At 38.4% G+C, this 17,106-nt stretch overlaps 1 protein-coding gene across 1 annotated transcript in view; it reads left to right on the top strand.

Annotated features, from left to right (window-relative positions):
- CPE (carboxypeptidase E) overlaps positions 1-17,106 on the top strand; it is a 59,379-nt gene that overhangs the window by 36,207 nt on the left and 6,066 nt on the right. Inside the window, exons 2-7 of the mRNA XM_014944149.1 lie at positions 3,620-3,816; positions 5,669-5,836; positions 6,782-6,899; positions 7,902-8,084; positions 14,358-14,497; positions 16,834-16,933. Coding sequence (XP_014799635.1) covers positions 3,620-3,816; positions 5,669-5,836; positions 6,782-6,899; positions 7,902-8,084; positions 14,358-14,497; positions 16,834-16,933 — 906 coding nt within the window. The remainder of the gene's footprint in view (positions 1-3,619; positions 3,817-5,668; positions 5,837-6,781; positions 6,900-7,901; positions 8,085-14,357; positions 14,498-16,833; positions 16,934-17,106) is intronic.

Below are 17,106 nucleotides of genomic sequence, written 5' to 3'. Positions count from 1 at the left end.
CTGAGTCCTTTCATTAAAAAAATAATTCTATGAGGCAATTACAATCTCAGAATCCTATGAAGGGTGATTAAGGTCTGCATTAAATGGCTCATGAAAGATTAACGGGAAGAGCTGCTCTTCCTCTAGCTAAGTAGTGTGCTAACAACAGGTGACCAAGGGTTTTTTTCCAGAGAAAGCTGAAGCATTTGGAGACGGTGTGGCAGGAGATATTCAATGAGTAGGCTGGAGAACCCATAAGGCAAGGAGTGCAGCTTAAGGATGGGTTACCGAGCATCCTCAGGGTTTGAGGTGTCTGTGCCAGCCCATGGGGAGGAGAAGGAGCTGGTTCCTTTGGGAGCTGCAGCGGGCCTGGGATGCTGGCTGCATCACAGGGTCATTCATTAAAACTCTGGCAGCTGGGTTTGCTTAACTCTTCTCAGCCAACAGAGCCATGGCCTCAGTCTCCCCTCCAGCTTGGTCTTCATTGTCTTACAGTAAAAGGAAATGATCTAGGTAAGTGTGACTCCAAAAAAGGTTTCCAGAAGGTACACCCTGAGCTGCAGTTTTTACTCTAACACTAAAGGCAAAAATTCAAATGCAAATTAAGGCCTTCATTGACTGAGAAATCGTATCTGCAGAAAGTAGCCTGTGGACGCTCCCTCATCTTTTTGGGCACTGTGATGATAACTAATGACTTTAGCAGCATTCTCCCTTTTCCAAAATGGACTCCCTGACTTGGCCATGATAGGTATGGACAACTAATGACTGAATTACTAATTCCCACACAGCCAGCTTGTAGCATTAATTTGTTTCTCCTGAAATGAACAGTAAAAATTTAGTTTGTTTCCCTTGGAGCAGCTGCAAAGTTTAGATGGGAGAAGGACCCATTTTTTCCATTGTTCTTTTAGGTGTAAATTACACTGTTGAAACAATGAAGAGTTTTCCTAAAATTGTGGGATACAGTGTGAAATTCAATATCTTCTGATACTGAGCAGAAACCCAGTATTTCTTTGGTTGTGGTGCCTAGGGGTAAGAAAAAGAGCAGTGCTGGGGAATGGCAGAGAACGGTTCCCACCTGTGTGGACTGTGCAGCCTTGTTCTCCACACCCGGAGGATTGATAGGAGACGGATTCCTTTGCTTCAGAGAAAGGCGTAAGGAAATGCCCTGGGGAGCTAAAATATGAACACAAATTTTGAAGCACGGCTGTTATCCAACTCTCTGTTATCTTCCCCTTTTCGTTCTTTTGCATTAACTTTAAGATGAGTTTTTTAGTGCTTGGTAACTTGGAGTTCTGCTGATACCTCATTGCCAATGGGATTCTTTGAATACTGTTTTCACACTTTCTGTTACAAGTAATGTTATTTTTTCGTTATCAGCCTAAAACCAGACATTGTTTCCTTTCATTGAAAATCACTGTCTCTTGTTTTGTGGTGTAGGGAAGTGCTGCTTTCCAGGCCAATTCCTCCATGCCACGATGGCCAGTATATTTGACTGTCCCTTATTATGCTTCCTAAGGAAAATAGGGCTGATTTCTTCAATCACTGTTCATAGGAAAGACTTTCCATATTTCCATTGACTCTACCTCCTCCTGAACTCCTTTTAGCTTTTAATGCTCATTTGAAATGGGTCATTACCACTGAAGATATGCTGTAGATGAGACTGTACTCTTGGTTCCCTATAGACCCTGTACCTGTTTCATGAACCTTTCTAAACACTGTTAATGATACTTTGGGGAGGGGGGCAAGAAGTAGCTCTATAGGAAACATATGTTTCTATTTCTTCATTTGAGCCAGGCCTGTAAAATTCAGTTGGGAAAGGCAGGGGATTAATGCACAGGGCTGGGAATCTGGATAAATTATTTCTCCTTCAGGGTTCCTTAGTGGTCTTCTAGGGAAAACCAAAAATGCAGAATGCAACTGTGTTTATATTTATTACAATAACAACTTCACCTGTTAGCTTGTGAAGCAATTTTCCTATAAGTAGTGTGCCAGTATACATATACATGAGTACTCTAATTATGAGACTATGTGATGTGCAGTGGTGTGTATTTTATCAAATAGTATCCATCTGTTTTAATGGGATAGGGTTGATGGATAGGGTTGGTTGCACGGTCTTGATGATTAGACCTCTTGCATTCCCTGGTATTAACAGATAAGAAAAGACAGCAAATAGGAGCTCATTGCCAGAAGAGGAAATGGAGGGGTTTGCTCACAGTAATGGCATTGTGCATGTCAGGTAAAAATGAAGCTATTTCACTGAAACTAGAAAACTTTTTAACCTACCTGAAAAAAAATAATCAGGGATGAATACGTATGTACAGAAACATCTTAGCTGGAAGGAAAGAAGTCACGGTATTAATAGGCCTGTGTCTGCTAGCATTTTATCACTGGATTAAGGTTAACAAGCACAGGCTGAAGAGCCGTAAGTAGATACGGCTGTGTGCTTGATTAACAATTATTTAGGTCTTGTTTGTGTAACACTCTTCCTGGCTTGATTTTGCCCCTGTGATAGTGCTGAAGGCTATTGCAAAGTGTGTTCAAAGACTAGTCAGAGCATATAATCAGCAGAATGTTTGATTAAAGGTATTACAGCAAAAGAACTGCATTTAAAAAGAAAAAGTTAAGGAAAAAGCATTTAAACCCAAAACCTAGCATATTCTTCCTTTTAGTTCCAGAAAAATCCTTTAAATGTAATTCAGGTATTTACATTATACTAAAACCTTTCTGGAATCAGGGGTCAAACTGTAGTCTTTTAAAAAGTATAGCCTTCACAGCTCTATGACCTATCTCATATGTTTTTTCATGTCTAGGGTCATGAGAATGTGACTAATGAACAATTGAGAATATTGGACGGCTTATTTATATATTGAATATATATTAATGTATATGGAATATATATTAAATAAATATTATACATTGAATATTAGACATGATTATACAATGTATATAAAAGCAACATTAAATATATGTCTAGTTATTCCATGTATGTATTCATTAATATATGTAGAATGTTTATATATATATTTAATACTGGACTGTTTATTGGAATGTTAAATGGGAAAGATTCATTTTATGAGTTAGGTTATTGCCCTTGTTTTGTAAAGTCTGAGCTGAATACCCAAAGCAACTACTAAATAAGGTTTTTCAGATCATTAGGATCAACAGCTGTTCACTGGCAATGCTTTGGTAAAAGAATTGCAGTTTAATGCATGTGTAGTGTGATAAGCTTAACCTAATCTTAGAACATTAAAGATAAGAAGCTCTGTTTGTGTCAGTTTATATATTTAAAAACTACCTATTCAAGACACTCTTTTGTAGTACTGAGGCATCAATTGCATTAGATCTCAACAGTAGTAATGTTAATGGCCGTACTTAGCATTTATTTTGGCATACCATGTAGTCTGTATTGTCCTCTGGTATTCTTTCTCTGCTGGCATAACAGCAAAACAGCTGAATATAAACTATTATTTGTTTAGTAAGAATTTAGGAAAAAAATGAAATCTGCTTTTCTGAAGGAGGCTTGTACCTTCCTGGAGATACTGTGACCAGTTGATACCCACATCTCGGGTGTGCTGTATGCTCTAGTCCATGGGTGATTTTAATGTGTTGTTCTAAGACATGTTCTTCTTTTTTCTTGCAGGAGAACCGGAGTTTAAATATGTTGGGAATATGCATGGGAATGAAGCTGTCGGAAGGGAGCTGCTCATCTTCTTGGCTCAGTACTTGTGTAACGAATACCAGAAAGGAAACGAAACGATTATCAACTTGATCCATAGCACACGTATCCATATCATGCCATCTTTGAACCCGGATGGCTTTGAGAAGGCAGCATCCCAGGTTTGTAAGGCTACATATATAAGAATAATTACCGATGTCTGTGTCAACCTTAGGATCTTAATGGCACTTGGAGTAGCAGTTTTACAGGTACATGAACTCTTGGTAGTGATTGTTGACTGGAACAGCGGAACTGAAGTACTTCCTAATAGTACAGTAGGCTTGTCCTGTTTAACAAGGAGGGTTTCATGCTTGGGTTTTCAACAAATAGCTGTCTTTCATATGAGTTTACTGTATTTTAAAATATAATTATGTTTATGTTTCATGCATAGTCTTTCAACTAAGTTCATTGACTGAGCTGCTTCCTAAACAAGTAACTTCTAGTAATACATGATGTTTCAAAAGTGGTAGAAGAGGGAAAGTTGATGTTTCCTTTAAGAATATTCTTATGTAAATGCACTTACATGAATTAATCACATTTATCAGAGCTTGTTCCCAAAACAGGCAAACTTTGTGAGCCATCTTTTTAATATGAATAACTCTGATTCTCAATTTCAGGCATGAGGTAGTTTAATTAAGCTATTAGTCAAGAAAATTTAGCATGCATTTTAAGATGGTGACTCAGTCAAGAAACATGTAATGTGTTAACACATAATCAGCAAATAGAGGCTAAACAGGACCCTGTTATATACAGCTTCTGGCATGTATTATATTCTAAAAAAAAAAAAGAAAGGAATTTTCTTATCTTACAAGGTGTATTTAATTTTTTAAACTATTATGGAGATGTCAAATCTTTTTTTTGTGCTTATTTGTTTGTGGTTAAATAAGTCAAATCCTATTAAGATCTCTATTAGACTGATTCTCATGAAGTCTTTAAAAAAACCCAAACAACCCAACCTGCAGAACTCTTTAAGCCATATTCAGTCATATGTCTCCCTCTCGTGGCAATGAAGCAGAACCTGTCCTCAGATTGGTGCAGTGTTTTACTTCCTTGAAATCTCTCTTTGTAGAGATTTTGTAATATTATTATTTGAAATTTTTGCTCCTTAGTCAAAGTACACTTGCTTTTACATCTTTGCCTTACAAATTACATATGATTTATACAAATTTCTTTAGTGCTGCTGTTATTCTAATTTAGAAGTATCTTGATCACAGTGTGTAACAGTAAATTCAATATACCCTGATATTAAAACAAGTAATCAAATTAAACCTTCTTTACAGAGTACTGAAAGCTTACAGAGACAAGCTAGGGAAAACTATGTGCTCTGAAGGCATTTCCTTAATGCAACCCAATACCTATTTTAGGGAATCAGCTTAAAGAAAAAAATTTTACAAAAATTCTCACTGCTTCTTTATTCAGTGTCACCACTGCAACGAATGTAGCTGACAGCCACCATAAAAATCCTAGCTAAAGTGAAGTTAAGGTTCTTCTTTACCTTGAAGCTATTTAGAGGAACTGTGAAATAGATGCAGATGTTCCTCAAGGCTGGCTGATAAATCTACAGCTGCTCTGAGGCTCACTAAAATAAGATCTGTAATTCATGAGCACAGGCATGAGGCAATGGGGAAAAACCAGATTTCAGGGAAAGACGCAGCAGGCACTGGAAAATCTGATGCTGCTGGTAATTTTGCCCATAATTAGTCCAGATCTGCCACTATGAGAATGATCCTCTCTGCCAAGACCCTCCATGAAACAGAGGTGGGTTTGTTCCCATAAAGCTCTCGGAAGAAACAGGGTGACTCAGCTCTTGGTGCTTCATAAGTTTTTATTCCCACTTGATCCCTTCTTATTCTCAAGAACATGAGAAGTAAACCCATGATTTGAATTTGTATGGCTAAATATACCCATATAAAGCTTGATATATAACCTCCTGAATCTGCTCATCTCCTCTTTCTGTTCTCTTTCCTCATTCAGCCTGGTGAACTTAAAGATTGGTTTGTCGGTCGGAGTAACGCCCAAGGGATAGATCTAAACCGAAATTTCCCTGATCTTGATAGAATAGTCTATGTTAATGAGAAAGAAGGTGGCCCAAACAACCATCTGCTGAAAAACATGAAAAAAGCTGTGGACCAGAATCCTAAGGTAAGTAGGGACTGAGTATTGGGTCACTTCCATGTTCACGTCTTCCCTTTTATGCAAGCAGGTTCTTAGCAACCGCTAAGAGATGTGTGCGTGGTCTTTATCACTCACATTCTTCTAAATATTTTGTTCATTTTGTTATATTTATCCGTCTGGAGCTTCTTGAAGTTTTTCTCAAAATGGCTTGCTGTAGTAAACCCTTTTGATCCACATTGCTTAATCCTGAGACAATTTCTCACTCAAAACATGTTTTATTCTTAAGGCTGGAGATTGTGTAGCCTCTCCCTTGGTTTGAAGCTATTCTTGCAGATATTCTGCATTTTTACCACTGCCAGAAATTCACTTGTGTATTGTGCTTAATTACGTTGCTAGCTAGATAGCTATTCTCACATATCATACACACATTTTTGTTAAGCTTAAGCCTTAAATATAAAGGCCTATATCTGGAGGGATTTTTTTATCTTCTTGTGTTTACCCCCAGAGGAGGTTTTAGAAAATACAGTGCTGTGACTGCAGTCCCATAGGATTGTGGCCTTAATAGCAATATTCTGTCTTCAAATTCAAATTATTAAATTAAGTAATTTTACTTATTGTGCAGAGAAAAGCTTACCAACATTTATTTTGAATTAGTTTATTTTCCTGGGTTTAAAATTTTGTAGGCTTTTTTTAGCCATAATGGGAAGAAATACAAGATTGAGATTGCTTTATTTGGGGTCTTATTCTGAACTAATTTAGACCAGTTTTAGACTTACATTAATCTACTTATTTTATAATTATAAATCTGATTTAAAGGACTGATTCAGTTCTCTGAAACCAAAATAAAATTGCTTTTCATTTAAATGTCTTGCAGGATATATGTGATAATAATTAAGTCCACTATATACAATTTAATAAGGTACCACATTGAATTTTCCATTTATAACTGCTTGTAATGCTATTTTGTTGTAGCTTGCTCCTGAAACAAAAGGTGTCATTCACTGGATTATGGATATTCCCTTTGTGCTCTCTGCCAATCTTCATGGAGGAGACCTTGTTGCAAACTATCCTTATGATGAGACTCGGAGTGGTATGTAATAGAAGTTAATGTTAAACAGTAGGAGATAGAAATTACATTCTATGATTATTTCACTGCTACCTAAGGTCCACTTTACCACACAGTGACATGATGTTTACAATGACTTATGCTAGCATATTAATCACATTGTTAAAGCTAGTCACTGTATGACCATGTTTTCCAGTTTTGCAGATGATAGTTTGCTTCAGTAGAGTTACATCACGAAAATGATGTAATACCCGAGGGAATCGTGATCCCTCAGATGTTTTAATCATGGCAACTTAGCTCTTAAATTAGCTGGAGCTGTTTGTACCCTGTTAACTGAAGCGAGAGAGATGTTTCTAGGCTGCCTGTATGATCTGAAGTTTCTCTACTTGCGCCTTTAAAAAGTGAATTTCTGAAAACGGTAGCATGGTAATAGAATCAACCATCATTGTTTCTGCTTTCTCAGTATTGGTCCCATATAAAAGGGATCACATTGTGGCAGATGTTATCATTTAGCACACAGCAATATTAGTTTGTTTTTTCTGCCACTAGGGGATGTGCACATGACTGAAATGGTCATGAGATGATGGTATTGTTTGTGATTGTCTCCTTCAATCTACTTTTTTGCAGTTTAGTTCCAAATCCTTTTAATATCAGACTGTAAAACTCTTTAGGGAGAGACCTTTTTCTATGTACTGTATGTATTAAAAATATATCTAAAGCCTAGAATAGCTCAGATTTTGTGGTGTACTTTGAATATTTTTATAAATATTAGGATTGATATGAATAGTCACCTTAATAATTGCCTGCACATCAATGGTTGCCCCATTGATGAAGTATTGGGGAAATATTAATGTTATTAAGATAATGCTATATTAGTTTGTGGTGCTGTAGAGCACTTACCCATGTATAGAGAATTTCCAGGCACAGTCCCGGTGTGCAGTGCTGGTAATCTAGGTTGTGAGCCCAGTCGGTATGACTGCCTTTTTAATAATCCTTGTTCCTTGACTTTTTTTTTTTCCTCCCTAGGGAGTGCTCACGAGTACAGCTCCTGCCCCGATGATGCTATTTTTCAGAGCCTGGCTCGCAGTTACTCTTCTTTTAATCCTGCTATGTCTGATCCAAACAGACCACCCTGTCGTAAAAATGATGATGACAGCAGCTTTGTGGATGGAACAACTAATGGTGGTGCATGGTACAGCGTGCCAGGAGGTGAGCCCCACTGCATGGGGGTTCAGTGTCACTGGTGGCTTTTTTAAGCTTGAGTTTTCACTGGTTTCATTACAGACTGGAATACCACCAAGTTATTCACAACTTTTGGTGTGGTTAAATCAGAGAAAGATAACTCACGACACTACATCTACACAATCCCATAAAGCTCATCATGATGTTTATTAAAATATTACTATTTTATTGCTTTTTATACAGTGTTTCTCCACTCAAGGTTTGCAAATTTACTAATTCTACAGTGGGTGAGTGATCGTTATGCTATCATGAGAACCTCAGAGGTTGTTTTTTTAGTTTTAAAAAAAAATAAAATAAAAATATCCCCTCACAAACCCTGATGAGAGAGAGCAGGCTACTACTGTTCATTTTAACCTCAATAATGAAAGCATCCAATCTTGAAAGAAGTGGAGAGGCCTGGCTTTGCAATATTATTGACAATAGGAGTTTGGCCTTTGATTTCCATGGGAACAAAATCCAGCCATGAAGATACTTGCATCTCCATACTTTGTGGCTTAATTTGTGCCCAGTGCTCCCACAGCTTTGGTAGAGTTTTCTGTGTGAAGAGGAACAGCAGAGCTATTATCACCACTTCAATGTTAATTTTCCAAGAGAAGTCTAGAAGAGTAGCCTGAAACAAGACATTTTATTTCTTTTTACTAAGAAATTTAATATGTCCCTTTCTTTGTAAACTGAGGCAAAAAGATGTCAGGATCTAAATCTAAATTTTTGAGTCTTCTGTGTCTTCTAAACTTGGACAAAACTTTGGAGTGAAAAATGAGCTGGGGATTTCTGAACTAGAAACTCAGCTATGTTGGAGTGATTTGTTTGTGCATTGGCTTTGTTGATTTGTTCCAGATAACTTTGAACACACATACCAGTTGTATTGTTTGCTCTTCTTTTACTATTCAATTACAGTCTATGAATGAATTCTTAGTTTTTACCTGGAATGAGTAGGAATCTCTCAAAGCATTAGGACAGCTTAGGTGGTAGCTTAATTCTGCTTCTGTTACTGTGAAGGGGGTACTAAAAAAGGAAAATAATTAATCTTGTATGAAGAAATTAGAAGGAGAACAATGACTGGTAGCACTGACACAGGCAGTGATCACTTGCTTAAACTTAGAGTTGTTATTCTCAATCTTCACAGGAGCAGCATGTGCTTCCTCTGCTGTGGTACCACAGGTACCAGGGACGGGGTGTAAACTAAATCGTTGACATTTCTGCATTTGACTGAAAAGCAAAAGTTTCCCCTTGTGTGAAGCTTTCAACAGACTTCAAATTGGAACTATTAAAACACCCTTGACAAAACAGTTTGCATAATTTGAAAAAACCTCAACATAAACAAAACATTGAGAGATTTAATAGTTAATTTTTGTTTCAATTCAGTCCAAAAATTATCTTAATGAAGTATTAACTATAAAAATATGGACATATTTAGCTTCAGCTTCTTTTCCTTAGGAAAAAGTTATAAAAATCTCTCCATTGTTTTGATGAAATGCTTTGATTCTGACTAAAGGGCACAAGCCAAAGGCACATTTTTCCATTGGAAAAACTTACTGGAAAGTTGAAATTATTTCCTCCTTTTGGATCTTATTGTAAGTTAAACTGCAAAATCCCCAAGTGAGCCCTTTCTTTTTCTCATGTATTTGTACAGAAGTTAGTGGACAGAAATCCTAGTTCTAACCAGGATCTATGATCCTAATACGGTACAGATAATAAAAAAATTGGGAGGTGACAATATACTTTGGACAGCATGAGTCGTTTTTTTTTTTTCCCAAGTATAGAAATCAACTGGCAAGCTGCGACTTTTGAACAAAACCTCCATGGTAATGTTTGCCACAGGCTGACTTAAGAAAAACAAAAATAATTCAGCAAAATTACAACTCTGTTGTTTCCATGTCTAGTGCTAAGGAAAATAACTAAGCATTACTTAGTTCAAGTGAAATTTTCTTGGAAGCTTTAATCTGAAAAGCTCTGTCTGGAAACTGAAATGTGGTATGTAAGTTATCTGTTGCATCAGTGACCTTTGGCTATCTGTATGGTAACACACTCAAAGTTAGCAGTGATATAAGCTATTGAAAAGCCATTTGTATTGCTTTAGGAAAAGTATTTCATTGTATATCCTTACCAGAGCTCAGAATTTATCAAAAGAAACTCTCTGAAGACCTTGTCTCCATGATATCTGCTCCAGTTTGGAGTCAAGGGGACACTTCTTTGCACCTTTGGGTTGCTGTGGGCTGTTCTGGGTCCTGTGAGGGGGCAAGAGCAGCTCAGCGTCCTGTGGGTATCTACAGGTGCGGCTCATATCCCTGTGTGATCTCCCTGGGCTGAATGGAGGCAAAATAAAAGATGACTTGCCACATGTTTACAGAGAAAGAAGGACAACTGGAGCAATGTGTCTGGGCATAGAGATAGAAAAGAGGTGAGAGTAGGTACTGGAGCTGTGTCTGGTGTAGAAAGGAGTGCGTGGCTTTATCAGAACAGTGGTGACAGGAGGAAAAAAGAGAGAGCAGAGGACAGCCGAGCTAAGTGAGAAAGGCTGTGCTCTCCTAGATGCTGCCTTGGACAGTATCTATTCAGACCAAGAGCTCTGACCTAGGAAGGGAAGGGCTGATATTTGTTTCTAATAAATTACTAAAGTTTCTGTTGCCCTATAGAGAGTATTAGGGTGCCTCCGGTGGTGCTGCATCAATTTCTTCTCCTGTATCACTTGCTCACAGGAACTTCTACCTTCTGTAAAAGACAGCACTATACGATGGGTCAGCAGTAGTCCTCATTAGTTCCTCAGTATGCAGGGATAATATATGGGTGGCTCTCTTGTGTGAGTATGGGTTGCTTTTTGCCCACATTTTTCTGAATACCTGGGATCTTTCAGCAGTAAGGCTGAATGTCTGGTGGCAGAAAACTCTGGTAGCAGCCCTTGTCTCAAATTGGAAGTAAAGATGAACCCTCCATTGCATCTGTGTTCTGTCCTTCCCTCTTGTCAAACCAGAATTTCTCTATCAACCTCAGGTGAGGTGGCAATTCTCTGTTCAGGCTTTGAGGTAGAGAGAGCAGATGATGTACGGGAATATTTGACACTTGCTTCTGTCTCTGAATACACTTTGCTGTGAGGTTTTTCTCACCGTTACCTGCTTTGCTACCTTCTTCTGTGGAGGAGGGACATAGAGAAAACACCCCAACATCGTTTGTGCTAAATCTGTGACCATGATGCCTGTTACTTTTGCTTTGTATTATTTGTCATCTCTAGTTAGCTGATCCTTTTAGGTTTTTCAGAGAGCTGTAAGCAAAGGCAAAGAGGTCATTTTTCTGTGTTTAGGAAAGGCCCTTTTAGGCACCAGACCCCGGGAAAAAACAAGCCTGCACATAAAGTCCATGGTATTTTTAACTCTGATCTTCTCCCTATCAGTATGTAATTAATGATTTCACTTATGCACAAGAAAATCAAATTAAATTTGCACAGACAGCTTTAATTTTGGCATTTCCTTAGCTGTTGAGTGTGTAACTTTTCAACATTGATAATATTTTTTTAATGTAGATTTTGTGTGGAAAATCTATTTGGAAACATAAATGAGAAGAGCAGATAGCAATTAATTGCTAACTAGTCACATGCCTGTTCTGCTTGTTCTGTCATTACAGAGTCACCTGAGTCTAATCAATTTGTGTCATTGCAAAAATAGCATTTCAAAGCAGCCTGCATTGCTGTACTATTAGGCTATTGTTTAAGTGTCTTTTTATTTTCAGATACTCTCAAATCAGTCTTGGCACTCAATTAATTTGTTCTTTCATGTTACCACTTTTGGAAGCAATGTTAGGTAAATTTTTTTTTAGGATTTTTATACGTGTGCAGGAGGAGGTACATATTCTCTCTATTATGCACAATGCTCAAATTCATCCTGTCCTGCTAAAAGTTACTGTCTTTATATGTGCAGAAGCTGAACTAGCTTAGTGTTGTAGCTTGTAATTCAAAGTCTGAGTAATTCTGACGCCTGGGTGCCAGGGGCACACCCTGCACTCCATTTTCTTTGTGAAGGTTGGAGTTCCCATTTCGAAAAGCCGAAGAAGTTAATTTTGTACCATATTCTAAGCTTATTTATTTGAGTACTACTATGGAGACACTGTCATACTTCAAGATAGTGGAGCAGTGCAACAGAGGAGTGTTTGTGTTGCTCAGTTTCAAAGAAAAGCCCTGCTCATGGTCAGTAGTGAAGGACATGAATCTCATTTGTATCTGAGGCCTGCTAAACCTTTCTGATCTTCAAAAACTGGTCCCTATTAAAGTGTAGGAAAGTTAGTTTTGTGCTATCCTTTCTTTAAACACGAGGCTTTGGGAGTGTGGCAGTGTGTGTGCATGGGATGTATGCCATGTGCATAACAAGAAGGAATAGGGCAGTTAGAGAGCTTGACCAGTGGCAGCAAAGTTCCTGCAGTGTTGAATAATCTTTTGAAATGTGTTGATTTCTTGGATGTTGCACCTAATTGCCATATTGAACGAGCAGGTGAAGTGCTAATTGTATGTAGCCAGCCTGATGCCCTGCAGATTACAGATGTAGTGGCCACAGTTTAGATCAAAGCTTTCTTCACCCCATTCTCTGGTCCAGAGTTTCAGATCACAGCCTGTAGCTCAGAGATGCAAGCTGAATTATTTCAGGAGCAACAGATATAAACTGTGGCCCAGGCCAGAAGCTGGGAAACAAACTGTAGAATATAGGCATTGTGTACAAAAGTGGAAAATACATTACTTCTTTATTCTGTCCTTGAGAAACTAGGGCACCCCTGAGTATCAACTTGCTTTGGGAGATGGGAGGGAGGCAGAAACTTCCAGAGAACTGGAACAGTAATGGTCAAGAGTTATTTGCACCACAGTAAAATTACATTGTGTCCTTCAGCTCCCAGTTCTCTTCATGGATTTTTCTTTCTTTCTTGTAGAAGAAAGGCAAAACTAAAGAAAAACAATATTATCTAGTGTCTGAAACAGATGTCTGGCAGTCAGCACTGCTGTCAGGATTTTACTCATGACTCTGCTGCTCTCTGAACAGTCCATGCTCTGCTGCTGAACAGTCCATCCTGCATTCTGCCTGGTGGGACATCAGAGCCGTCCCTCCCAGGAGCATCTTTGCCTTCTGTTTTCTCCTTTTTCAGCCATTTAATAAAAGGCTTAGAAATTAAAAGGTTCTTTTAGGAATCTGAAAAGTCCCTGTTCATATCAGTAGTTAGGAGTCTTGTTGCCTGTTTGACTGAAAATAGTTCACCCTAATGTGTTGGCAAAATCCCACCTGACTCAATCTGTTTGCTGCCCTCAGTGTTCCCTTTTGGGTATGACATCAGCTCTCTGGACGTTTCTGGACCAGTGCGCGGCACCAGTGCTTTGGTAAAGAGACTGCATTAGTCTCTTTATTAGTCTCTCATATTAGAGAGACTGTCTGTGTTACTCTCTCATATTAGTCTCACGTGTAGCTTCCATGTGGTAACGTAGGGCTGAACGATTTAGCAGTGCTTGAAACACTTCGAAATCCCTCAGTGACCTCCCTGGGAGTGCTCAAAATGCTTGGTAGCATTTTTCTTTTCAACTCTCCATTTAGGAATCCACTGACACTGCTAGCTAACTAGACTGGGAAGGCAAAAGCGAATTCTACATCAGCTTCTGCAAAGAATATATTTATAACCCTCCTGGGGACAGCCACAGTCTCTTTCCAACTGATTGATCCAGTTACAGAACTGGAAATCACTTTGGTTATCAATTGACTGATTTGAGAAAGTAGCCAATGTAGGAAGTGGAGGGGCTCAGAAATGTAAGAGAGTTCATCTTGCCCATCAAGTTTTTATTCCTAGTGATGATGCCACTGTATATATTTTTAAATTCTTATGATTAAGGTTGCATTAATAATAATATTTCTCTTAATGTATTGATTACTAATTTTGCAGAGGCTTTGGGTGGGTGGGAAATTACCTTAATAATGGAAAAAAATACTTGTAAATGGAGTTTATAGGAAGTTTGCAGATGTATTTTTTTGGGGGTAGAAAATTAAAAATATTTGGAATCTATGCTGAGAAGCTTGACAAAGAATATTCTTTAGCAAACGGATGCTTTTCTTGTAAAATCTTACAAGTTGAAAGCCTACATCTTCAGAGACAAAAAGCCAAATTTTTGGCCAGTCTTTATAAATCTCTTTTTCAAAAGCATCTCACATGTCCCCCTTCACTCTGTTTTCCTCAGACCCATGCAAAATGCATCACTAACTCTATTTTCTGGCATTGCAGGAATGCAGGATTTCAATTACCTCAGCAGCAACTGCTTTGAAATCACAGTGGAGCTTAGCTGTGAAAAATTCCCACCTGAAGAAACTCTGAAGGGCTACTGGGAGGACAACAAGAACTCCCTTATCAATTACATTGAGCAGGTAACAAAAAAGGATGGCAAAACTCTAAACTTTGTGCTGTGTAAACATCTAATTCAAAATTTCATATTAATTCAATTAATACTTCATAATTCTTACATGTCTCTAAGGGGGTAAATCCTGCCTGATCTTTCTAAGCATGTGGAAGAGAGGAAAAGAAGAAAGATGTTACAGAATTTATCTTACACTACTTAAGCTGTTACAGACATTTAATTTATATGATTTGTGTTGGCTTTCTAAATGAAAAGAAACTCACATGACTAGAGTGTATAATTCATCCCCTCCAGCACTGATGTGCATACTGAAAGGAGATGGATTGCCCTCTACAGACAGCAAAGTGTGCCTACAGGCATGAGGTGAATCACTCTGATTGTATAGGGACCCGAAACGGTTGGGTTAGACCGTAGCTGCCTGGCAGTTCAGTGTAACATCAGGGGACATCTCTAAACCCAGCTTTGTAGATACCGCATTGCTCTCCAATTGCATGAGCTGATGATATTCAACGTAGAGCTGCCTGTATGATGATTCCGTTAAAAATTATAGCAAATCTAGTTAGAACTGTAAAGCGTAGTCACGGGTTTAGATAACCTTGTGCTAATGGGATGTTAGGAGTTAAGACCCCTGAAATAGATCTGTGTGTGGTTTCGGGGCTTGGGGTTTTTTGTTGTGTTTGTTGATTGTTCCAAACAGTGTGAGAGGTCTGAATTTTTGAAACCTGGATATTGTAGTTAAAGATCACTAATATATCTGATATCATTAATGGCTGCATACCTGGAATTGTGAAGTCAGGAACATATTTTTGTTAGCCGAGCTGGTCAAATGATACATTAATTTCTTTAGTAGTTTTTTTGTGCAGAAACTCTTCCATTAGCCAGAAATCTGAAAAATTGGAAATGTTTGCATTCTACCCTTCTGTTAGTAAGTTGTATGTGAGCTGAGGTAAAAGCTGTATCTTCCCTGCAGGATTTTACCCATTTATTATGGGATCCATCTCAAATTGTTCAGCTCCTTTGCACACAGGTTAATTACCTCTGACTCATGGAAAACTATGATGTCACTGCATTTTCAAAATTACTAATGTGTAAGAGATTATTTTGCCAACTTCCTTTGCTCCTGCAGAGCTGCTGGCTTTATCCACGCAGTTCAGATGGTCTATCTGGCATTGGTTTTTATCCTCCTACAGGATAAGAGGTCCAGCTCTATGCTCCAGCTCCCCCGTGATTGCTGAGGACAGGGCAAATATGTACTTTTTGCTTTTCTAAGCCAGTCTGTGTCAAGCTTCTCCCACAGCATAACTTGGAGTAATCTGGTGAACTAAATTATAGGAGCTGAATACACCATATAGATTTGTAAAGGGGAACATCAAAATCTCAAAATAAAATGTGCAATCCACAAGTCTTTTCAAATGCCACAGAATCAGAAAGAAGCCAAATTCCACAGCTCTTCCCTGCTTAATTTCCAAGCTCTGAATGAGATGCATCTCTGCACAGGTTCAGAATGTCCCATTCTCCCCAGCACTGAGAGCTCCATATCTCAGGCTGTGAAAAGGTAGTTGATCCCAGCCTCTTGCCTCTGAGGAGCTCAGTCTGCTTTCAGACCACGCTTAAAAAATACCAGCAGGGCTGGCCTCTCCACACACTGCGTCCAAATTGGTGCTTTAATTTCATATATGCCGGGAACCAGCAGATTGGCTGCTGCTGGAGCTGTTGCCTGGAGTTTGCGGCTTAAGAGGCAAAAAGAAACTAGGACATGACCCACCATTGCCTTTCCCTCACAGAGAGAGGGAGTGGGGAATATTGTGACTCTATGTGGTCCTAGCTCAAAGGCCTGGATGTTTTGAGTATACAGTAGAGAGCTCAAGCATCTCACAAAGGGACTACACATCAGAGTCCAAGTGCCTGTATTCAACCTTTTTAACATTTCACTTTTAAGCAGTTATGTCCATTATTATCCCTAAATCCTTACAACTGATGAAATTTTTAAAAAAATAATAATTTTTTTAGGCTACCTTTCAAAGCTTTTCAGCACATTCATTAATCCCTAGAGACAAAGACTTTCAAGTCTGCATTCACATGTATTGTGATTTGTTGCACATTTCTGAGAAATGCTTGCATTTCACAGAGAAATTAGTATAACTACCAGCTGGACTATTTTTCCTCTTCACTGTTTGTTCCATTATAATGTTTAGCAATTATTCATGATAGTTTTTGGCATGTAGACTGTGGTATACATAATATCCATCATTAGATATGTTAATAGATAATTCCCTGGTGAAAATACCATCTTTTCTTAAGAATTTTCCAGTGTTCTCCCATGCTGACTTTATTTATTTATTGTAGATTCATCGAGGAGTTAAGGGGTTTGTTAAAGACCTTCAGGGCAATCCAATAGCAAATGCTACAATTTCTGTGGAGGGGATAAGCCATGACATTACATCAGGTGAGTGTTATACCTCATCAAAACAAGAAGTACTAGAATATACTGCTTCTCCCTCTGCTTGGCACCTGTAGCTGTTTCAGATCTTATTAGCTGAAGCCTTAAGGGAGCACAATTTTGAAGCCAGGAAAGCATGTCGTGCCTCAAGAAGCTTGTTGCCTGCAGTATTTCATGAA

Source organism: Calidris pugnax, unplaced genomic scaffold (genome assembly GCF_001431845.1).
Source record: "Calidris pugnax isolate Ruff unplaced genomic scaffold, ASM143184v1 scaffold15, whole genome shotgun sequence".
Lineage (NCBI taxonomy): Eukaryota > Metazoa > Chordata > Aves > Charadriiformes > Scolopacidae > Calidris > Calidris pugnax.
The sequence above is the reverse complement of the archived record's forward strand: the minus strand, read 5'-3'. Positions and strand labels throughout refer to the sequence as shown.